Source organism: Chionomys nivalis, chromosome 1 (genome assembly GCF_950005125.1).
Source record: "Chionomys nivalis chromosome 1, mChiNiv1.1, whole genome shotgun sequence".
NCBI lineage: Eukaryota > Metazoa > Chordata > Mammalia > Rodentia > Cricetidae > Chionomys > Chionomys nivalis.
The window spans coordinates 164137459-164161369 of record NC_080086.1 but is presented as its reverse complement, the minus strand read 5'-3'; the positions used below and the strand labels follow the sequence as shown (position 1 = coordinate 164161369).

The 23911-nt window shown below is 45.4% G+C and overlaps 1 protein-coding gene across 1 annotated transcript in view; it reads left to right on the top strand.

The window, feature by feature from the left end:
- Tbxas1 (thromboxane A synthase 1) overlaps positions 1-23911 on the top strand; it is a 167794-nt gene that overhangs the window by 19118 nt on the left and 124765 nt on the right. Inside the window, exons 2-3 of the mRNA XM_057776626.1 lie at positions 11573-11666; positions 15411-15463. Coding sequence (XP_057632609.1) covers positions 11573-11666; positions 15411-15463 — 147 coding nt within the window. The remainder of the gene's footprint in view (positions 1-11572; positions 11667-15410; positions 15464-23911) is intronic.

Below are 23911 nucleotides of genomic sequence, written 5' to 3'. Positions count from 1 at the left end.
ACACCCTTCTAAAAAGTTAAGAAAAACTCTAACTTTAAAAATATTTAATATTTAAGATGCTTGTATTTGCACATTTAGGTAAGTCCTCCCTCTTGTTTTTTTTTTTTTTTTTTTCCCTCTCAATCATAGAAGAGAGACGCTGGGAAGAGGCTTCCTACTCTATCTCTGTATCTATTGGGTATGCCTGACCTTGTTTTTAAAATACTATTATAGAGGCTGGAGAGGTTTAAGAGGTTACACCGCTCCTGCAGAGGACCTGGATCCAGCACCCATGTGGAGACTCACAGCTGTCTGTGACCCCTGTGGCGGGGGATCCCATGCATTCTTCTACTTCCGCACGCATGTGCTGCACATGGACCCATGAAAGAACATACACATGCATAAAAATAAAAATGCAAATAGAATTATAATGTATTCATACAATGAATCACCTTTATGGTCTCTGTGTGTATGCACACACGAGGGGGAGCTTCTGTAGGTGCACACATGTATATGCATCCGGTGGCTAGAGGACAACCTGTGCCAATTCTCATTCCATAAGTGATGGCTGACCTTTTCACATTGTAGCACACAATTGAGTTTAAAAAAAAAATCACAAAATAACTCACATCTCCTGGTTTAATGACATCATAGAGAGGGGGCCTCCTTATAGTATTTGAGTTATTTTTGTTTTGTTTCATTTTTTTCTAACTTAGCTTTCTAAATTGATTTTTCTTGAGCTATACATTTTTCTCTACCCCCCTCCCTGCCTCTCTCCTCCCCTTCAACCCTCTCCTAAGGTCCCCATGCTCTCAATTTACTCAGGAGATCTTGTCTTTTACTACTTCCTATGTAGATTAGATCCATTAGATCCATGATCTCTCTTAGGGTCTTCATTGTTGTCTGGGTTTCTGGGATTGTGATTTTTAGGCTGATTTTCTTTGCTTTATGTTTAAAAACCATTTATGAGTGAGCACATATGATAATTTTCTTTCTAGGTCTGGGTTACCCCACTCAATATGATGTTTTCTAGCTCCATCCATGTGCCTGCAAATTTCAAGATGTTGTTATTGTTCTTGGCTATGTAGTATTCCATTGTGTAAATGTACCACATTTTCCTTATCCATTCTTCAGTCAAGGGGCATTTAGGTTGTTTCCAGGTTCTGGCTATGACAAATTGTGCTGCTATGAACATAGTTGAGCACATGTCCTTGTGGCACGATTGAGCATCCTTTGGATATATACCCAAAAGTGGTATTACTGGATCTTGAGAAAGGTTGTTTCTTAATTTTCTGAGAAATCACCACACTGACATCCAAAGGGGCTGTACCAGCTTGCATTCCCACCAGCAATGCAGAAGTGTTCCCGTTTCCCCACAGCCTCTCCAGCATAAGTTGTCATTCCAACCTAGTTTTTATAAGAAACAACTTAGTACCATTTACCATATTTCCTGATTCATAACTACAGCTCAGTACTGAGTAGAACAACTAAAAAAGAAATAATAGATTTCCTCTGAGGATGAGCCCTCTGACCGGGGCCACTTCTTTGCTGAAAGGTTTGGAACACAAATGCTTAATTCACTTTTTCTATCTGTTGTTGAACTTGTCTAGTCTGTGAATGCCTGGGCTCAGGATGTGGTGCTGGTGATCTCTATGATAGCCTGATACCCAGGCCCTAGCACCATGCTGGGAACACACAGGGAGCCTTGAAGGGAGCAGCTACCAGCATGGCAGCTCTCTCCATTCCTAACATGCTGGGTATGCTAGCCCCAGGGGCCACACAGGCCCTCTTACACTTCCTGAGAACAAACCACAACCACAGCTTGGACTAAACCCGAGGTCAAGCGCCAAACAGCACTTTCTGGTAGTGACGTTTTGATGGCACACAGAGGTTCATCCGGCCCAGGCTGCCACACGAGAAAGGACTGAGGTCTCCTTTGCCCGTTGCGTGCCATCGGGACAAACCATCAGCCAGGCCACACCGTTTCACACTGTGCCTTGCTCGGACCGACTTTGAGAGTCCTGTCTTCCCAACAGGGGCTGAGGACCATGGCTGGCACGTGAGGGTCTGATGCCTGCCTTAAGTCTGTCACTGTGGAGAACTTATCACCACTTGTTTTGTTTATGAAAGTGGTCCTGGTTTTCACTTAAGGCCATAGCATAAAGCTTCCTTTGAGAAAAGGCACGTTTACAGATGTAAAAGGAACCGGGAGATGACCATACTGGTCAGACACAGGCACGGGAAAATATTTCTCAGGTGTCACACACACGACTGGCTTTGGAAGAGTGCGGTCATCAAACTTGTGGGGTGTACTGGTTCCATTGGTTTCCCTGGCCTGAAGACTAGTAAAACGGAAATGTAGGTTACCTGTCTGGACTCTCATAACCATTAGTTGAAGACATCTTTTTAAAATCATGATGGCTTCTGGAAAGCGCTTACCTACTTGGCTGTGAAGGCCATAGGCGCCAAAGCCGGTTTGTGCTGCCAGGGCAGAGGCCAGCTCTGGAGGGAGCAGCCTGCTAGCCTCTTGCCACTGCCCGGCAGCTACAGTGTCCATCTGCCTGGAGGAACCTATGACGGTTCACGGTCCATTCTCATCCCGGGCACTTCTCCTTTACCGGCGCATCCCCAGATTATGCCTGACTCTATCTGAATAGGAGTTGGCACAACCAAAGTTGTCCATGTCTTACCCCATGAAGGCGCTGTAGATGGCCTCTAGGGGTTGCAACTATAATTCAGTTGAGAATCTTAAGAAAGAGAATATTCTGGATTATGGGGGTGGATCTAAAATAATCACAAGATTTCTTTTATTACAGGGGAGGGATCTCTAGGCTTTGGGTTTTTTTTTTTTTTTTAGATTTATTTAAATTTATTTTATGAATGTCTTACCTGCATGTATGTATGCAGACCAATGTGTGCTTGGTGCCCACAGAGATAAAAAGAAGACATTGGATCCCCTGGAGTAGGATTTATAGATAGTTGTGAGCCAGACCTGGGTCCTCTGCAAGAGCAGCGAGTGCTCTTTACTGAGCCGTCTCTCCAGCCCTGCTCTGGTCCTAGAAGGAAAGATTTCCGTGAGAGACACAGAAGGTCATTTAGTCAGCACTCCAGAGAGATGTGGAGGTGGAAAAGCAGTTCAGTAGCCTTTATGCTGTGGTTTTAAAGACTGTTTTATGAATATTTATGAAGTAGGTGGAATATTCATGGCGCAAGGAGACCCTTTCCCACACTCAAGTCATAGAGGGCAAATCCTCTTTTTTAGAGTATTTCCCCCCCAACCCTCTAGAAAAGCCCACAAGGTGTGTGAGTGTGAGTGTGTGTGTGTGTGTGTTTTGAAAACCACAGTGCAAGAAAATTATAAAGAAACCGGGCGCTGGTGGTGCACGCCTTTAATCTCAGCACTCGGGAGGCAGGGGCAGGCGGATCTCTGTGAGTTCAAGCCAGCCTGGACTACAAGAGCTAGTTCCAGGACAGACACCAAAACAAAGAAAACAAACAAACAAACAAACAAACAAACAGAAACCACCATCTTCAGAGGCTTCGGAGCCTACATTAGGGACACGGTAGTTTCTGATACAGGGGGAAGAATCTAACTGCAGCTTCAAGAATTCTTAACCACAAGGGGCAGGCTGAATGTCCAGAAATACAGCTCCTGAGATGTAGTCCTGCCTGGTCCACTCATATCTGACTCCTTGTCCACTTACCACAGGGATGTAGGAGCTCTAAGAGAGAAAGACAAGCAAGGAGTGGAAGCATAGACTGTCCTTGTCACCAGTCTGGGAGGCTCCAGGAGGAGCTGGCCTTGGGCTTAAAGATTTAAAGGTGTTTAATAATTTGGACTTACAGCCTCTAGAACCACAAGGTGGTAAATTGGAATTGTTTAAGCCACTATGTCCATGGTTATTTGTTATATCAGCAATGGGAAAGGACAGTCGGGAAAAACCAGCTTATTTTTAAAAATAGTTCAAATTTCTGACTTGAAAATGATTTCAATTTTTGACAGGATTCATCATAATGTTTACCTTTCAAAGAAGGTACCGCCATGCAAGTAAAATAATTTTAATTATAGAGAGCTCAATTAATGAGTCTCCAAGTCTACTGTGGTTTTCAACAGTGGGGGAAGCTTCAGATATGGTATCAGAGGTCAGTTGAGTCACGTGTTGTGAAGGTGATGCTATATACCTGTATCACTTCGAACTCATGAATTTAAACATGTTTGATATTTGGGGTCACTGCAATTATTACTGATTTGACTAAATTGTTCGTCTGAGGCATAACCGTGACTTGCTGGTCTAAAGTCTAGGTGTCAGCTGAGCTGGCAGCTTCTGGAGGCCTTGCTTCTTGCCTGGTTGGGATGGGGACTCAACACTCCAGTCTCGGGTGCCAATCACCATTTTGCCTGAAGCAAATGGGATGGGGATGGCTAATATCCAATTAGGAGGGGTAGTCACAGTGATAACACCTATACAGCGTACCAGGTCTCTGAGATGTGAAGCTTATACCATTGTTGAGCTGCGGTCACAAGGGCTGGAAAACAACTGCTTTATAGAGGAAACAGAAATTGCTTAGCTATTTTCTTTAATGTTTAACTATAGTTGCTTTAGCTGCTTTTCTTATTGCTGTAATCAAATACCTGGAAAAGGGCAACTTGACAGAGGAAGGGTCTAATTTGACTTGGGGTTCAGGAGATACAGTCTGACACGGTGGGAAAGGCGTGGTTGTGAGAGGAAGCTCGCTCACATATTGGAAGGAAGCAGGGGTGGGGTGCATTCAGCCGGCTAGGTTTCCCCCCTCACTATTCAGTTCTGGGATCGAGGGAGAATCTTCCCGCCTCAGCTAATCTCTCCAGGACCCCTCACCGACATAGCACAGCTGGGTCTCACCGATGCTTGGGTGTTCCACAGTCTAATCAAGTCGACAATAGAAACAGTTAAATTTGATAGTGGTGTTACTTATGGTTCTGTTGCTATGATAAAATATCATGACCAAGAGCAACTTATAGAAGGAAGGGCTTATTTGGGCTTATAACTCCGGAGGGAATAGGAATCCATTAGGCCACTCACTCAAGGCTACAAGTAGCAGGCAAGGAGGCAGGAACAGGAAGCTGAGAGCTCACCCCACAACCACGAGTACAGAGCAGAGAGAGGGAACTAGAAGGAGCCTGGGACTTTTAATCTCAAATCCTGCTCCCAGGGACATACTACCTCCAGCAAGTCTGCATCATCCAAACTCCCCTAAACAGCACCACTAACTGGGGACCAAGTGCTGAAATGTGACGACCATGGGGGACATTTCCCATTCGACCTCTACAGCAGTCCGTGTTTTAGTTGCTGAGCAGACATTTAAAATGTGCAGTTGTGTTAGGAGCTGGATAAAGAGGGGCAAGCTCAGGGAGAGAATGGAGCTGGAGTCAGAAATGTAGGAGTGTTGACTTGTTGGTGGAACTGACAGTGACAGGCCAACAGAAGGACAGAGGCCAGCAGCCCACAGGCTAGAGGGTGACTGACATCCTGGAAATAAGGAGGAAACAGTGTTCCCAAAGAAGTTCTCAGCTGCATGCAAGTACCATGGAGAATTCAAGTAAAGAGACTGGCGGGGGATCATGGGATTGACAGTGATAAACTCAACAATGACCTTGACAAGAGCAGTCCTTTCCCAGTCCAGCTTAGCTGGGACAGACAGAGAGAGGATTAAAGATTCAGAAGGGGACAGCACATCTCCATTTCAAGAAACTCTGCTGGAAGGCGGGAAGAAAGGCAGGCTGCCAGTGGGCTCTCAGGCGTTCGCTCCCAAGCTTTAAAGTGGAGAACGCAGGACCTATTTGCATTGTGGTGGGAATGGGCAAGCGGAAAGGAAAGACCGATGTGTTAGAAAGAGGACTGAGGAAAGTAAGCAAAGGAGCTTGCTGGTGAACTGAGTTCAATCCCTCGGACCCCGCGGTAGAAAATCAAATCCTGCAAGCTGTGACCTCCAGCTGTGGACCACAGGCAAGGAGACAGGAACAGGAAGCTGAGAGCTCACCCCACAACCACGAGTACAGAGCAGAGAGAGGGAACTAGCATGTGCATACACTAAATAGATGAATAAAAATAAATATTAAACAAGAGAATCACAAGACAGGCGAGTCGAGATGAAAGGCGGCCCCCAGATACCTGTCAGGTCGTTGGCGTCTCTGTTTATAAAGCTTGCAGGTTCCGAGCATCCCTCTTTTGTTCTCGGCATACTGTCTGTGCAATCTCCTGTCGCGGTTGGCCCACAGAGCCTTAGCCTGCAGGACTGAACAGGTGAGCAGAGTGGGTGGATGATAACACCTGCTTGAAGAGAGCCTGACCCGGCTTGAACTCTGATTCAGTAGCTGAGCAGCTCTGGTACCTTGGGTACACCATTAAATCTCTCCAAACTTAGCACTTCTAACTAGCCGCAGGAAAATAACACTAACTTCTACTTTCAAGCGGTTGTTGGAGGTTGTGTGTGAAATGGCAAGTAAGCCACAGTGCCTGGGACATAGGAAACAACGTGACCTATAGGAGATGATGACAGTAATGACCTCGTCAGTGTAAATGTCAAATTGTTTTCTTTTTTCTGATTTTTTATTACTTTATAAATAATAGGAATCAAAATTTCCACTTCCTCCCCTCCTCCCACTTCCCTCCTGCTTCCCCTACTTCCCCTCCCCCTCCAGTCCTAAGAGAGGACTGTGAGAAGTCCAAGGCCCTCCCCACTCCATCCAGACTTAGGAAGATATGCATCCAAGTAGACTAGGATCCCAAAAAGCCAGTACATGCAGTAGAGACAAATCCCAGTGCCATTATCAATAGCTTCTCAGTCTGCCTCAATTGTGAGCCACATTCAGAGGATCCAATTTGATCCCATGCTTGTTCAGTCCCAGACCAACTGGATTTGGTGAGCTCCCATTAGTTCAGGCACACTGTCTCAGTGGGTGGTCTGACTCAAATTGTTTTCTTAGGACAAAACTTTTCAGGTTAAGGACTGCAATGGCCACAGGTTTTTGTGGTGCTTTTACATGATTGGGAGGAAGAACTCAGATCATCCATTAGATGCCATTTTCACCTGAGGATCAGGGATGTAGTTCTGGGGTAGAACATGCATGGTATCGATGTGTTCGTTCCTGGATTCTGTCCCAGCACTGCAAGAAGGAGGGGAGGAAGAAAGGGAGGGAAGGAAAGAGGGAAAAAGGAAGGGAACCAGACATGAGGTACTGAAAGGAGCAATGAGAGGGTCTCACGCACACACTCAAGATTTTATAATTTTCCCACCAGAAATATCCATGTTAAAACAAGATTTAAGTTCTTTCTGCTCTTGTGCCTCTCTTGCTCTGGGCAGAGAGGAGCCATGCAAAGAATGAGAAGACAATAGGATGCAGATGCAGCCACGGCTACAGGTTGCTGTTTTCTAAGTGAACGGAGTGAGTGAGCCACATTGCTGGCAGAACCCAGAAGCAGCATCAAAGAGAAGGCGGTTCTTGTGTGGCTGCTTACGACATACAGTGAGAGAAGCCTGCAGACCAGGCTGGACTCTGACTGGCTTCTGGTGTTCTCAACCTCAGTCCACTTGACCTGAACCCATCAAGCTTTCTCCCAGGCCTGGGAATGCAGCTCAGTTTATAGGGTGCTTGCCCAGTGCACACAAAACCCTGGGTTTCATCCCTGACATTGCATAATCAGGTGTGGTGGTACACACCTGTAATCCCAGCGGTCAGGAGGTGGAGACAAGGGTGAAGTTTTAAGCCTTCCTCAGCTATAGAACATACATACATTTGGGGCTAGCCTGGGCTATATGAGATCGTGTCTCAGACAACAACCCCACCCCACCCCGGGGTCCCTCAAGTTACTTCTTTGCCTAAACAATGGGCCATAAATCCTGTGTAAGCTCCACTAAGAGAGTGACTTGTCTTTGAGGACAATGAGATACTGTCAACTTGTCACCTTTAAGATTCAGCCTTATTGTGGAAACAATGTACGTGGTTCGGTTTATTTTGAGAAGGGACACCACAAGCGTCACCAGTGGCACTGCAAGGTTTGTATCCTGTAGCGTGGAATGATTGCCTTAGATGTGAAAATGAAACCAAAAGATTTTATGTGGGGCAATATGTATGTCTGCTGTCATTTCCTGACTTACGTCTCCTTACTATAAACAATGACAGATGTCCGGAGTGGTAGTGGTGGGCATATTTGCATTAATTCCTGTCAGAGGAAAGCTGTTCCACATGTCACAACATGACGATGGCAGAAGGCTGCATGGTACCTGCTTTCCACAGCCCCAGCCAGGCCACCTGTGCTCCCGTTGGTCGGCACAGAACGTCATGACACAATCCAACGTGAAAGGCAGATTTCTTTTACAATGACAGTGTTGAAAGTGACAGGAAGAAAAAGAAATTTAAAATATTTTCATTGACTGCCTGGAGAGTTTTTAGGGAGCACCCTTGATCTCAGCTTCCATGGCTGCTCTATTAGGGGACTGGTTGTTTCCCAGGTCTAGGAGCTGGAAGTCTGAAGTGAAGCTGTCAGAGGGGCCAGGCTCCTTTGGAACCCTGTGGGATGAGCCCTTCCTTGTCTCTCCTGTTAGAAGATTGTTGATGACCTTTGACTCCCTTGACTAGCAGCAGCATCACTCTGGTCTCTGCCCTCTGTGTGTCTGTCTTCACACAGCCATTTTGTTATTGTTTGAATGCTAATTTCCCTCACAGGCTCATGCCCTTGACCTTTCATTGCCCATTGGCACTGCTGTTTGTTTTGGACGGTTGTGGGACCTTAGGAGGTGGAGCCTTTAGGAGGTGGAGCCTTTAGGAGGTGGAGCCTTTAGGGGTGGAGCCTTTAGGGGTGGAGCCTTCAGGAGGCAGAACCTTTAGGGGGTGGAGCCTTTAGGAGGTGGAGCCTTTAGGAGGTGGAGCCTTTAGGGGGTGGAGCCTCTAGGAGGCAGAGCCTTTAGGAGGTGGAGCCTTTAGGAGGTGGAGCCTTTAGGGGTGGAGCCTTTAGGAGGCACAGCCTTTAGGAGGTGGAACCTTGCTAGAGGAAGTGGGCCATTGGGTTATTCCTTGAGATTTCCACTTCCTGTTCACACTCTGCTTCCTGACTGTTCTGCTTCCCTTCTTTCCTTTCGAACTATGAGGCATGTAAACAGAGACTGCACTTGCTTGCCTTTCCTGGCTGCCCAGATCCAAGTAATCACACAGAAAATATATTAACTACAACACTGTTTGGCCAATGGCTCAGGCATATTCCTAGCTAGCTCTTATATCTTAGCCCATTTCTATTCATCTGTGTATCACAATGAGGCTGTGGCTTACTGGTAAGGTTCTGGCATATTTCTCCTTTAGCAGTTACATGGTATTTGCTTGATACAACCTACTCTCTTTATATATCCTTGTTCTGATTTCCTGTCTGGCTTTACTCTGCTAAGCCATTGGCCAAAAAGCTTTATTCATCAACCAATAAAAGCAACGCATGTATGGAAGGCCATACCACATTGATGCCAGGTGAGCCTTCCTCCTTGAATTTCTTCTTCTCTAGGATTTTGTCACAACAGTGGAGAAAGTAAACAATATGGCTGTTTTCTGACAAGGACCCCATTGACTTCAATATGATCTTATCTGAACTAATGACATTCACACTAACCCTATCTCCAAATAGAGTCATGTTCCAAGGTCCTGGAGGCTAAGACTCCAACTTGTCATTTGGAACTTACCACCCCATGGCTGAAGGAATCTATGAACTTGGGTGTCTGGTGAGACATTTGGAGATTCACCTGAGGCCCCAGAGACCAGAGCACATGAGAACAACAGGTTATAGAAAAGGAAACAGGCCAAGCACAAATCGTGCCTGCATTGCAACTCTGCCCCTTACATTGGTAGCGGTAATCTCCCACTACAGATCTGGACTCAGGGACTCTGACCAATGGTAGCCCTGCCTGGTGACTGACGATGCCCACATTCTGTACCTGAGTCCAGGCTGGGAGTGAAATTTGTGATCGTGTACAGAACACTCTCTGCTGGGGCCATATGCTTGGAAATGTCTGAATTTTGTGCAGAGACACACAGGCAGTGTTCTCCTAAGTGTGGTTACATAATGAGGGCATGGTCTTGCATAATAATTAGCATGTGTAATTAGGCACAGACTTCTTGTCCTTTAATTAGACAATCAAGACATCTAATTACTAAATTAAGATGTAATTACGTGGCCCAAGATCTTCATATTTCTTTTTATCCATCAGAGATTATATTTAGAAAATAATTTGCAGAAACTGATGAAAAATCTCCGATTTAAGAGTGTTCAAGGAAGTGTTCAATAGCTGTGATTCTCCTCTGGCCTTTCCATTTGGGGATAAAGGGAGGCATTTAAAATGCTACCACTTGCTTGAAAGACTACCTTTTCCAAATGGGGCTGCTGACCTTTGGCACACATACTAATGAACAGGAATGTGGGTGTGGCTAATCCATGGAATTCACACATGGCTCTAGCATGTGCTTCATGATTCTCCTCAACTGTGGACATAAGTGTGATGTTCTGGGAAGTCGTTCAAGCCAGCACTCCTCTTAGATGCTGGGAGAAGCCCTGCTTCCCGCTGCGACCTGCTCGGTGCTTCCGCATGACTGCTTTAGCTATAAGCACAGTGCTGTGTCATGTAAACCATGCTTAAGAGGCGGTTCCCTCTCCCTGGATATTGGAGGCTTTGCTGAACTGTTCTCCGGTTGGAGAAAAAAGCATCCTTCTCACTGCAGAGGGTTTTGAGCTCTAGTATTCATCAGAAGCCAGACTGGAGTGCTATTCTGTTATTTTTTCCTTGTTCCTAAATTGGGATTTGGCTGATCTCGGCATGATGCTAAGCACCCAGTTTGACTCATTAATTTTTCTGAACCAACTGAACTTTTGACCTAATTGTCTGCCTGGGTGGAGATTGGGGCCATATGGCAGGTTTGCCCAGGCCAGCTCTGACTCTAAGGGTGTCACCTCTCTGTTCCCATAAGCTGGTATATCCCCTCATCCCAGTGTTTGGACAGCCGGACCAAAAGCAATACAGCCTCTGATGGGGCCACCTTTTCTGGTTTGGGATGGAGAGAACCTGCCTCCCTCTGTGTTTAGGCAGGAAGACAAAGTCTTACAAAGGGTGTAAGAGGGAAGTAGGACAGTCTCCTTGCCGTGAGGGGCCTCCAGTTCTATTTTTTTTCTCAGTGAGGTCATGGCCATGGAATGTGATGAACAATGAGTTGTATGTGAATAGGGCGTTGGCCTGGACCCAAAAAGCGATACCAGAGAGCTTATGCTCTGCCACTGGACGGTTTTGTTTTGCCTTCTAGGGTGTAGTTCACGATGGATCTAGAAGGTAAGGAACTGAGGTGCTTGTGTGGAGAAGACTGCCGGCGTTCTAATGGAGGATGGTATCCGACTGCCTTCCTCTGAGGTACCCAGACTGCCAAGTGCCTCCCCCATCTGGAGGATGTCCTTATACACGTTCATTGGAAACTTCTCTCAGCCTCACTAAGAGAACTCAACAGTTCTGCATCCTAACAGGGCCAATGACATGAATATAAGCACCGGTTTCTTGGCTTTAAAATTTCTCTTCTCTGTCCACCCAGGTATTCCACATCGGCATTCTCAAGACTGGAGAAGCTGGGCATCAGACACCCCAGGCCCTCTCCTTTTGTTGGAAACTTGATGTTTTTCCGCCAGGTGAGACTCTGGGTCTTGCACAAGATTTCCCATGGGGAATTGCTTCTGTTTACACTTTGGGAGTCAGGATGATCTCCACTTGAAGAATGTGTGTGGCGTGTTAAAAAGCAGTTTCTCAAGACCAAACAGGGCTTACTCAAGGAGTGTAGGCCTTGAAAAACAATTAAATATAACTTGCTACATTAGCACAGTAAAGGAGAAGAGTATATACACCTCAACAGATGCCAAGAAATATTTAATAAATTTTAATAGCTATTCGTGATATCAAATCTTAGTGGACTATGAATAAAATGACACAAAATGTGTGGGTCGGTGGTGGCACACACCTTTAATCCCAGCACTTGGAAGGTAGAGGCAGGCGGATCTCTGTGAGTTCAAGGCCAGCCTGGTCTACAGTGTGAGTTCCAAGACAGCTAAAGATAGATAAAGAGACCCTGTCTCGAAAAAGAAAAACAAAAAAGGAAGGGAGGAAGAAGAAAGAACCTTTCTCCACTGGAATGGGGTTTCCTCCCTCCCTCTCCAATGAAACTTCATCTCCAGCTTATGTTATAACGATGTTCATCTCTTATGATTCATCAGTATGCATTTATTCGTTCATTCACTCATCCACCCACCCACCCCGAACCCAGCTTGTTGAGTATTTAAATATACCAGGTTCTAGAAAGCAGAAGTAGAGGTACACTCTCAAGGTCACCATCCAGCAATGGTGTGTACCATCAGTTGGGGTGTGTGTGCCATGTACTGGATTGGGAAGTGCAGCTAGCAGCCTTGGTACTGCTTCAGGGAGAACCGCCAAGGAGGGATCATTGTGGGGGAGTTCCTAGAGAAGGGGTTTCTGCAGGAGCTGCAGACAAGGACATACACACCAGGGAGAGAGCCCTGTCAGCAGCCTGCAGGGACCAAAACTAACGGGGGACCCTGTAGGATGTAGCTGTGTGTGACATGCGGGCTACAGATTCACTTACAGATTTGAAGGTCAAGCCAGGAACCCTTCTAGGCCACAGTTGTTGAGTAGAGGATTGGCCCTGAAAAAGACTATCTCACAAGGGACAAGAGTTGAGATCAGGGCTGCAGAATCCACACTGTGGCCAACATCAGGGCTGAAGGGACAAGGGCTTAGTGTGTGGAAGGAGATGGCAGTTGAGAGAAGAAAGCAGTTGGAGCAAAGGAAGGACCCCAGTGACTCCCAGACTCTGAGGATTCAGGGGAAATGCGGGAACCAGCAGTCAAAGGGTTGAACCTGCAGAGCAAAGACAATGGCCACGGGGAGACAGAAGGAAGTGGTTGGGAGGGGAAACTTGGTCAGGGAGAAGATATTTTAAGTGTGTGGTCATCAGCTCACCAGAGTGACATGGCAGTGGAGATGACCAAGGCATTTGTAGATAGGGACACGGTATCTATTTTTGAAGGTTATTTTTTACTGCCATTGGTTTTTCTCAGAAGCCTGATTAGCTTGTGGGGACATTGCCTCCAGTCCCACAGCAGGCGCCACCAGATCCTGCTCGGGGATTGCCATACAAGGGCAGGAAGGGCTAATTTGGGCCAACCCTGATAGCAAGCCTCTGAGGATGCTGGGATTTCCCCACCCCTCCCCCTGCAGGGCCACTGCTCCACCCCCTCAGGCAGAGAATGACCTACATCTGGCCCTTTGCCTGCCACTTCTCAATTTCCTTTCTCTTTCTTTCTCTGTCTTTCTGCACCATTAGTTGCTGGCTTTTCTATCTCCCCTGCTTGGCAAACACCCTCTTCTCTCATCCCTCCCTCTGGGGTGCCCGATTCACAACTTTTAAGCCCATGAACTATCACCCCAACAGGCCTCCTACACCCTCTTGAAGCAAGCGTGAAGGGAGCTAAAAGTGTCAAAATAGAATAAACAAGCCGTACAGGAAAGTGAAGGAAAATAAATTCCACACGTTGGAGGGTGGGGGAAATGACCAGATACAGTCGGTTGAGTAAAATGTATTTGTTATTAACATCTGGAAGCAGACAGGATAGCCATCATGCAAGGAGACCCCTGGCTGGCTCTGGAGAATGTCTACATCACATCCTCTCAGCCCTTCGTCCCTGAAATATAAACTCTCGTGCTCTCTCTGGAGCTCAGCAAAGGCACAGATCACTCCTTGACGTACGCTTCGCCAGTTTGCTTCACAAATGCTGTCACGCTGTGCCTCGTTCCCTGAACTGGGAAGTCAAATCAATAGACAGGTTTATCAAAACGCAGACGTACTAATCTCCTGCACACCCGCCTGAGGTACTTGTATTTTTTTAAACTAAAATATAATTACATCATTGTCTGCTTTTCTTCTCTCTATTATCTCTGTTGTTCCCTTTCGAAATCATGACCTCGTCTCCTTTCATTTATAAATAAAGATGTATAGACACCACTTGCTCAGGTCAGTTAGTGATTCCTAATTTTTTGTGATTTCAGCACTGGATAACCAAGTAGGGGTTAATCCCTGGGGTGGGGGGAATGACGATGATTTCTCCCTTCTCTGCATTACTTTGTGGAATGTAGTTCTCTGACTGTAGGTGGGGCCCTGAATTTACCCTCTATTCTTGTGTTTGTCCAGGCTTTTCTTGCTATAGTCCAGGCTTTCACTGTGCAGAGTTACTGAGAACAGGGCATAGTTCCAGGCGGGACATGTGCTTTCTCGAACGCACAGCTCTCTGACCCTCCATCCCCATGACTCAGATCTAGCATTTTCTACCCATCCCCTTCCCAATACACGCACGTTTTCACATATATGTCCTTCCCACCACATCTCACGGACAATGCCTGCCCACATGATAGACTATCGCACCTCCTTATGCTTCCTGTCTATTTCATGTGTATTTTAATAAATAAAGCTTGCCTGAGAATCAGAGAGTAAAACAGCCCCACTGGTCAGCCTTACAGACCAGACAGTGGTTGCACACACCTTTAATCCCAGTAGCCACACTAGTTTGCCATAGAAACTGGGCAGTAATGGTGCACGCCTTTAATCCCAGTCCTAGAGAGGGATATAAAATGAGAGGAGCCAGCACTCAGACACAATGTCATTCTGAGGATTCAGGAGTCAGGATTGCCATTTCGAACTGAGGCAGAGGTAAGAGCCCGTGGCTGGCTGTTTTGCTTTTCTGACCTTCAGGTTGAACCCCAACATCTGTCTCTGGGTTTTTATTAATCATGCTCCATACGTTCACTTCCGCTCCATCCCTACAGCAGAAGGGCTTAACGTGTTCTGACCTCCACCAATTTCGGGTACCCTAAAGCTTCAGCCTATGAAAAAACATGCTGAGGATCTTCAGTTCAGAATCCATTGTTTGACAACTTACCTCAGATCATGGGAATTTGGAATTTGTGGTCATTTGGGTAGATTCAGAAGTTTACACATATTAGGGCCATGGAAGGGGACTTGGCAAACATGAACCACGTCCAAGAGGGACATTGTAGATGTGAAAACAAGTAGTTTTCAGATGTGTGAGCAGCGATTATATGCAGATAGCTGGAGAGCTTGTGGTCTCCTCTGTCCGTTAAATAGAGCTGCTGAGAGCTTCACTCAGCAATATTTTTAAAAGCCATTTCTTTACTCAATATCCTATAGTAATTCAATGCAGTATAATGGTGATCCTTCTTTTATTGTTTATGTAATTGTGTTCTCGCTGTTCTGTTTTTTCCCCTCTCTGAATAAGTTAGAATTATTGAAATTTTGCTCAGTCTTATTCTTACCATGGTGCTGTGTTTTTTGTTTCATTTTTCTCCAGGGTTTTTGGGAGAGCCAATTGGAACTCAGGGAGAAATACGGACCTCTGTGTGGGTAAGGGGAAAATTCAGATTCTCTTATACATGTTTTGATTTCTTTTTTTTATATAATTTTTTTTAAATATTTATTTATTTATTATGTATACAATATTCTGTCTGTGTGTATGCCTGCAGGCCAGAAGAGGGCACCAGACCCCTCTACAGATGGTTGTGAGCCACCATGTGGTTGCTGGGAATTGAACTCAGGACCTTTGGAAGAGCAGGCAACGCTCTTAACCTCTGAGCCATCTCTCTAGCCCCATGTTTTGATTTCTTGTGTTGAACTGATGTGGAAGTCATGACAATACTAGGATTGTCATGAACATTTGAATGTTATTTTTGAAGATGCCCAGGGAGGATAAGTCCATATAGTGCACACACACAGAGATGAGGATGCCCAAGGAGGATAAGTACACTACAGTGCACGCGCGCGCGCGCACGCGCACACACACACACACACAGAGATGATGACACCCAAGGAGGACAAGTACACTATAGTGCACACACGGACGAGGTAAGCCGCCAACCGTGATGCTATTGTCAGTTAACCTGGCACACACTCGGCACTGGAAACAAGTTCTGTGAACAATGACATATGACAACAGTGTTACCAAGCCTGTCCTGGATACACTAGGACACCCGATCTCCTTGCTCACAGCCACAAAAAGTGATATAGTTCTTCCCTTTATTTTTTATGGATTTTTTTCTCTTTGATGTCTTTCTTTTCTTTTTCTTTCTTTTAAAAAAATATTTGTTTTTAATTTATATGTATTGTATATGTACCAAGTACACGCAGAAGCTTATTGAGGCCAGAAGAGGTTATCATATTCTCTGGAACTGGAGTTACAGATGGTTGTGAGCCAAATGTGGGTGCCGGGAACTGAACCCAGGTCCCCTGGAACTAGATGGTTGTAAGCCAAATGTGGGTGCTAGGAATTGAACCCAGGTCTTCTGCAAGAGCAGCAAATGCTCTTAACTGCAGAGACATCTCTCCAGCCCCTCGTTTAAGCTTTTTATGACTCAGGATGTTTGTGCTGAATCTTTGCCTACATCATTTTCTATATTCAAGTTCTGAAAGATTTGAATCTTTTTGCATTTCAGCATGGGTCTGTGCTCCTCAGGGCACCCATCCTTTTCAGCATGGGTCTGTGCTCCCAAGGGTCCCCACCCTTTTCAGCATGGGTCCATGCTCCCCAGTCTGTTTTCACATGCCTCCTCCTTAGCCCCTCTGTGACTTTCAGCAGCTTTTCCTAGATCTTCAGGCTAGCAGTCATTTCTCTAGGTGCACAGAGATTTTGTGGAATTGCTTTGCCTGTTCTGACAAGTTCGGTTGTTTGTAAGTAAACCTTTCTACCGCAAAGCTCTGGACCTGCATTCTCTCAGCGCTACTTTGGAAAGGTATTGGCCTCAAATCTTTGTGGACACGGCTCTACCCAAGAGAACAAGAGGTTACCTACTTTCTACCCTCTTCTATGGCCTTGAGAAAGTAAAAAGTGAAGCTGTTGTAGGAGACAGCCACTGTACTTGTCTGTTTTTGCTATGTAATACGCTACCCCCCAAACTCGGGGACATAAACAACTGACTGTTTCACACTGTCTCACATTCATCTGAGAGTTGGCTGAGATTGGCCGCCCTGAGCCACCTGGCTGGATTTTCTGGCTTCCTGTGTCAGCCGGAGAGGGGGCTCCTCTCTGCAGCTCCGCCTCTCATGTTTTCCATCATCTCTTGGGCTAAAGAGGGCAGGGTGCTCTTGTGGGAAGGCAGGGACTTGAGAGAAAGACACGCTGCTGAGCACACTTGCTGGTATCCTTCCTGTCAAGTTCAGAGCCGGATCACGGAGCATGGTGTGGCTGCTGTGAGGTAACAAAGTCCCATGGCCAAGCTTGATGGTGATGGAGCGGGGAGGTACGCTCCTCTCCTTTCGTGTGGTGGTGGGAAGGCAACAATTGTCTTTAAATAATAAGCCCTCCCCTTCTTCTCTGGTCTCTGAATGTAGGACTTCACTCAAAGTGTTAACTTTTCATGTGTATCTTCTGACTCTAAGCAGGATACTCAGTAAAGTATCAAGGGGATGAATTGTTATTGTTTGCCATTTTTCTTACCCTAGTGCTGTATTGTTACCTTTTCAACCTCGCTCTGCAGTGGCCTTGACCCTGACCTGGTGACCACCTGTTTCTGATCCAGAAGGATGCGGTTTCCACCAGAGTTAGAGAAGGGTCTCTCTGATTTTAAATTCTAGAAACTACTTTCTTGGAGAATTTTTTTTGTTTATGTTTTTAGCATAGAAGCTTTGTACATAAGAATTATTTTTTAAATGTCAGGTGAAGAGTATAAAGGACGAGAGGATGAGAGAGAGAGAGAGAGAGAGAGAGAGAGAGAGAGAGAGAATGAATTGGTTTCCTTGACAACAGGCGTCCAATCAACTTTTCTTCCCAACTTTAACTAAGTTCACACAATTTATCCTTTTCATTTCCAGAAAACTTAAATCACAGAGAATGATTTCAAATGAGGTTGTAAAGATCAAAATTGCAGTATCATCTCTATTCTTTGTTCCCACCTCCGGTGAAAAAGGGGGAATGATGAAATAATCTCTTCGCACAAAGCCATCGACCTTTTCTCCTGCAGAAAAAAACGATGGGCCTGCTGCCTCTGCAGGTCCTCTCCCTAAGACACTGCCTGCCGCCTCTGCGGGTCCTCTCCTGGTCCCTCCAGTGTGCAGTCGGGTAGGAATGGTAGTGTTGAACCGGCCTCTGTCTGAGCTGTCATCAAACCTGAAAGACTCTTCTTGATCCTTACCTGTAGTATAATGGGCTCCCTGATTCAGACGTCAGAGGGCTGCGATGGTGGTCAATGAACAAAGACCTCTCTCTCTCTCCTCTCTCTCTCTCTCTCTCTCTCTCTCTCTCTCTCTCTCTCTCTCTCTCTTCAGGAAACAATTCTATTTAAATGACATTGATTTTCAGGCTGACTAGTTAATGGGATCTATCATGGTCCTTTTACAGCTTGAAAAAAATCCAGTAGGTTTGATTCCTCACTGAGCAAGTGAAATCTCACTCTGAGTGCCGCCCAGAGCAGCACCGAGCCCTCCCTTGACAGCACAGCCTGTCTGTGGAGAGTGATGTGTGTAGCAAAAATGCCCAACTGTGCTGAAAGTTAATAAAGCCACCCGTGGTGGTGGTGGTTAGGACCCTTACTTACCTGTCATAGCAGCTTGGTCAGAGTCTGGGACTCCTTAAGTGGGGCCAAGGGAGGCAGGAGGAGGAAGACATTGCTGCTGAAGGATCCTGCCAAGAGGGATGGATAGCATCTGTGTTTGTTATTGCTGTCATTGCTATCACTACCACCGCCATCAAGAAGTGTTTTCTCCATGTATCTAATTATGTTGGTGGTTTGCTGGGTCTGTGTAAACTGCATCCTCCTTTAAACCTGAGTATAAACCAGGTAGCCTGCTGTGCACACTTCCTGGCTTCTAGCTCTGGTATCTGGTCCCTTCGGACTTGCCCTGTAGTATCATTGGTAAAAGCAATCAACGTTTACCCATACTCCGTTTTGGTCTGAGGATCTGCTCCAAATCATGTTCCATCCCAATGTCCTCAAAAATGATGTCAACATCATCACTGGTGGGTGATTTAGATATAAACGGGGTAGAAACCATGCCCCACCAGTTTGCGACAGACTACGCAAAGCAGGAAGGAAGGGCGCTTTAGTATGCCGTGACTATTCCTTATAGATGCACAGGCCCTAAGTTCCGCTCATTAGCAACGACTAAAGGCCTCCGTCAGAAGCCCCTTTTCCCTGACCTCATCCATCTTTCAAGCACTTGCTCTGCAGCTCTGCTTTCAGTGAGCCTCCCTCTCATTTCTTCTGGACTCCACATCACTTTAATTTCCATCTCGAGTGCAAACATTGCTCCCCCTCGTTGGAACGTGCGGCTCATTCCCGGCACCTGGCGCCTGGCCCCGATGCACTAGTGTTCCTCCATGAAGCCAGCTTCTTTTGCATAACCTCCTGTATTCCCGTAAAAACATGAAATGTAAATAGGCCAACGTGATTGCCGCGTATCGTCCACAAAGCACGAAGGAGCGTATGGAAACACGCTGACCTGGGTCTATGTCGTACTCGTGACATACGGAGGTAGCCTCGGTCTTCTGTCGTGTGCATGGCGGAAGACTGCCCTTCTGGTTTGCTGTGTTCATTAACGGTCTTTGGGAGGACTTTCTCCTCCAACACACTCCTTATTAAATGTTGCGTTATTTTTCAAAGGATTTAATTGTATGGAAGTATACTAACTCTAAAAATAATTTCTCAGTTGAGCAATGCCTGCTGCTCTCACAAGCAATGCTGCAGTGGAAGTTTTCAAATTCGCGTCGTTACTCTCTTGTCTGAGTGTGTCTGTAGGATAGATCCCTGGGAATGGAATTTTTTAGGTCAGAGACTATCTACATTTTTTATTTTGATATTACTAAATTGCTCTCTCTAGGGCTTATATCAACTTCTGTGCCAACAAATAAAACATGAAAAAATTGGATTCTTCGCATACCTGCCACTAAAATAAGTGATCAAGAACTTATTAACATTTGATGACATATTGCCGTTGCTTTAATTGGTACTTATTTATCATAAGCAACTTTGAACATTATTTATGTATTTAAATTTTATGATGTTTTGCTATTTCTTGCCACTTTGTGTTGAGGTAGTATTTTCCTCATTTATTTGTAAAAGCTCTTTACATATTAAAGAAAGTCACCCTTTATATTTAACATATGTACAAGGTGTTGTCCTCAGGGTGATGATATTGGGAGGTTGTGGAGTCCCCAGGAAGTAGGACCTGCTGGGGATCCCCTAATATCCCTCTATGCACACTCTCACAGAGAACTGTGGGACTCCAGTCATTGCCTCTACTCTTTCTTCCGGGTCACAAGGTGACCAGCTTTCTTTGCCGTGGACATTCTCTTACTCCTATCCAGCCCCTCACTGGACACTTGAAAGCCATGAGTTATCTGACCACAGACTGAGACTCTAAAGCAGCGAGAAAAAGAAGCCTTTTCTCTTTGTAAGTCAATTAGCTTAGGTATTTGGTTACCACATCAGAAAGTTGACTCATATAAGATACACCTTGATTTCTTCCAGAGGGTTCCCCTGGAAAATCCATCCTTTTCCAGTTGATTTGGTGCCATGTTTTCATGCCTCATCCCTTCGGGATGCCTGTATGTGTGTCTGACGCCTCTGTTCCTTTGCAATGCCTTCCTTACTGGCCTCACAGACTGGAATGCCACATATGAGACTCCTTGTGTCTAGCAGTACCTGGTGTTCCAAGAGCACTTGTGCAATTCTGAGGACCTGAAGCAATCTGTCTCCAGGGATCTATGGGTCCTCACGCTGGAAAAAATATCAACATGGCAAGCAAATATGGCTTTGACAAGGACGAACTGACAGGTGACCTCAAAGTTCATGCCACAGAAAGAGAAAGTATTGCCTATGCTTCTACATGGAGGGTTAGGACCCTGATTTAATAGTTAGCATGGGGGATCTGATGCCACCTTGTCAGGAGGCAGGGAGAAAGTGGAGAGCTTTGGGGATGCATTGGGGCAGAGTATGGCACTCTAGAAGAAGCCTGAAACTCAGATTCCATGGTGTTTATTAGGAGCATTTGTGCTCTGAAAGTGACTGATGGGTGGTCAGCTGATACAAGAGCCCTTAACTACTGTGACCATCCACTAAGGTGAGGGCCAGGAGTGGCAGAGAGAAGTCAGCTCTGTGCAGTCAAAGGGCAATAGCACTAACTTGGGGGAGGGTCCCTGACTGACTGCCGTGGAGCAAGAACACTGGAATTTGAAAGGATTGGAAGGATATGACCTGTTGGACTGGCATTATGGTGGATGATGGTTTTCATACAGATAGATAGACATACAGATATTCACACACACCCCCAGAGACAAAAATACACAGAGACACAAACAAACACACACACAATACACATAAATCCATGAAATATCTGAATACACTGGGTTTAAAAATGTGACCAAGTGTGTAGGGAGAAGGGTGAAGGGATCCTATGGCTGAATACTCAAAAAAATGTAAGTCTTGAGACAGCAGCTGAACTCCTGGGGCCTGGCGACTGTCCTTGCTATGAGGCTGGCCAGAGCTCTACCAAAGATTGCCGAATAGTAGTAGAAAGCAGGCCATGTGGGTTTGGAACCAGAGTGAGTGTGAAACATAATGACCTTGAGGCCATAACCATTGGGCGTCATCTCATAAATGAAATCTCAGTTTTCATGGATCTAGATAGATTAGTCACAAACACTAGGCCTATAAGTTCACAAGTTTTAAGTCCCTGGAATTTTTAAACTGTTATTGCTTATGTACTGGCTAGTTTTAGGGCAACTTGACACAGCTAGAGTTATCTGAAAAGAGGGACCAGCAACTGAGAAAATGCTTCCATTTTGGCCTGTAGGTAAGCCTGTAGAGTATTGTCTTGTGTTGACCGACGTTTCTGTCCCATCTGGTCCCGCAGCCATTCAGTCCCAAAGAAACATACAGAGGTCTACATTAATCATAAACTTGATCTATCAGCTCGGGCTTCTTATTAACTCTTATAACTTCTATTAGCCCGTAATTCTTGTCTGTGTTAGCCACATGGCTTGGTACCTTTTTCAGCGAGGCATTCTCATCTTGCTCCCTCTGTGTCTGGGTAACAGCTGCAGACTGAAGACCGAATCTTTCCTTCTCCCAGAATTCTCCTGTTCTCATTGCCCTGCCTCTAATTCCTGCCTGGCTACTGGCCAATCAGCATTTTATTAAACAAGTACAAAAACAAATCTTTACAGGATAAGACCATTGTCCCATAGCAGACTTGATTAATGATTGATGAGGGAGGACCAATTGGTCCTGGTGTGTATATGAAAACAGGGCTAACCAACCATGAAGAGCAAGCCAGGAAGTAACACTCCTCCATGGCCTCTGCATCAGCTTCTGTCTCCAGCTTCCTGCCCTGTTTGAGCTCCTCTGTGACTCCCTCAGTGCCAGACTCAGATATGGAAGTGTGAGCTGAAATAAACCCTTTCCTCCCTGGGCTGCCTTTGGTCCTGGTGTTTTGCCACAGCAACAGAAACGCTACCCAAGACAGAATTTTAGGGGATATTATTTTATCAAGTGCTCATCCTGACAGAACAGGCTGACGTAGGAGACCCTGGATAGGAGGAAAGTGTCCAGGAAGACAACTGTCTCCAGGCCGAGGGCATGGCCTGGGAAGTAGACAGTTATCCTCAGACCACACTTCCCATGAACTTATCTGAACAGATTCTCCACTTGCCCTCCAGGGCCATAGCTTCTTGTTATCCCTGGTGCAGACTCACTCCAAACTCCCGTTCTTCTTTATGGCGTGGACCACACACAGGTGGGGCCTTTCTCTCAGCACATTTATCTCCTGCCATTCACTACTCCTCCCATCCCTGCTCTGTAACAAAGTAGGGGTGCTGCAGACATTTTTATTATAGTATTTAATTATATATTATATTTATAATACTTTAATAGCAGTATACCTTATATATTATAATATTAACTACATATATTTATTATAATATTTATTATAAATATTTTGTTTAGCATACTAAATAATGAATTTTATTCTGACGTTTTTATGTAGGTGTATCGTTACACCTTGTACATATTTGACTAACTAACCTCCTACCCCTCTCCCTCTTCTCAGCATCTCCCTTCCTCCCTTCACACAGTTCCCTCTCTGCTTTCACGCCTCTCTCTTACACACAGATGTACACACACACGCACATGCATGCACACACATACCTAGATGCTACAGATATATGCTACCTTTGTCTCCCTCGCCCCATCAATCACCCTGAGTTGTTCCCTTTCTCTCTTTTTTGACCTCTCCTCTCATCATAGCCCTCCTAATATTTATATTTAAATCTAAATTCCATAAATGAGAGGATGTTTTTCTTTCTGAGTCTGGTTTAGTTTGCTTGACATGACGATCTCCAACTCCACAAGTTTTATAATTTCATTGTTTATGGCTAAACAAACCCGAACGTGTGTGAGTGCAAGAAAGAGAGAGAGGGGAGAAATATTATTACATTTTATTTATTCATTCAGCTTTTGCTAGGCATCTAGGTTGATTCCACGCAGCGATAGTCATGGAGCATGCTTTGTGTTTTGATGACTACTGTGTCCCAGCTTTTGTGACTGATTCTCAGAAGGAACAAATGTATACTAATTCATTCTTGGAATAGAAGTACTCAACAGAATACGGTAGTGGGGGTGTGAAAAATCTCAGTTTCCACTCTTCCTAAGCCACCACTCGTTAGCTTAATGGATTTAGGCCAATCATTCACTTTCCATCTGTTTGCTTAGAGGTAAATGAGAGACTTGAACTGGATCAGTGACCTTGACACTCTGTTTATTATGAACCTCAGTAAACAGAGATTGACCACTGTGATCCAGGGAC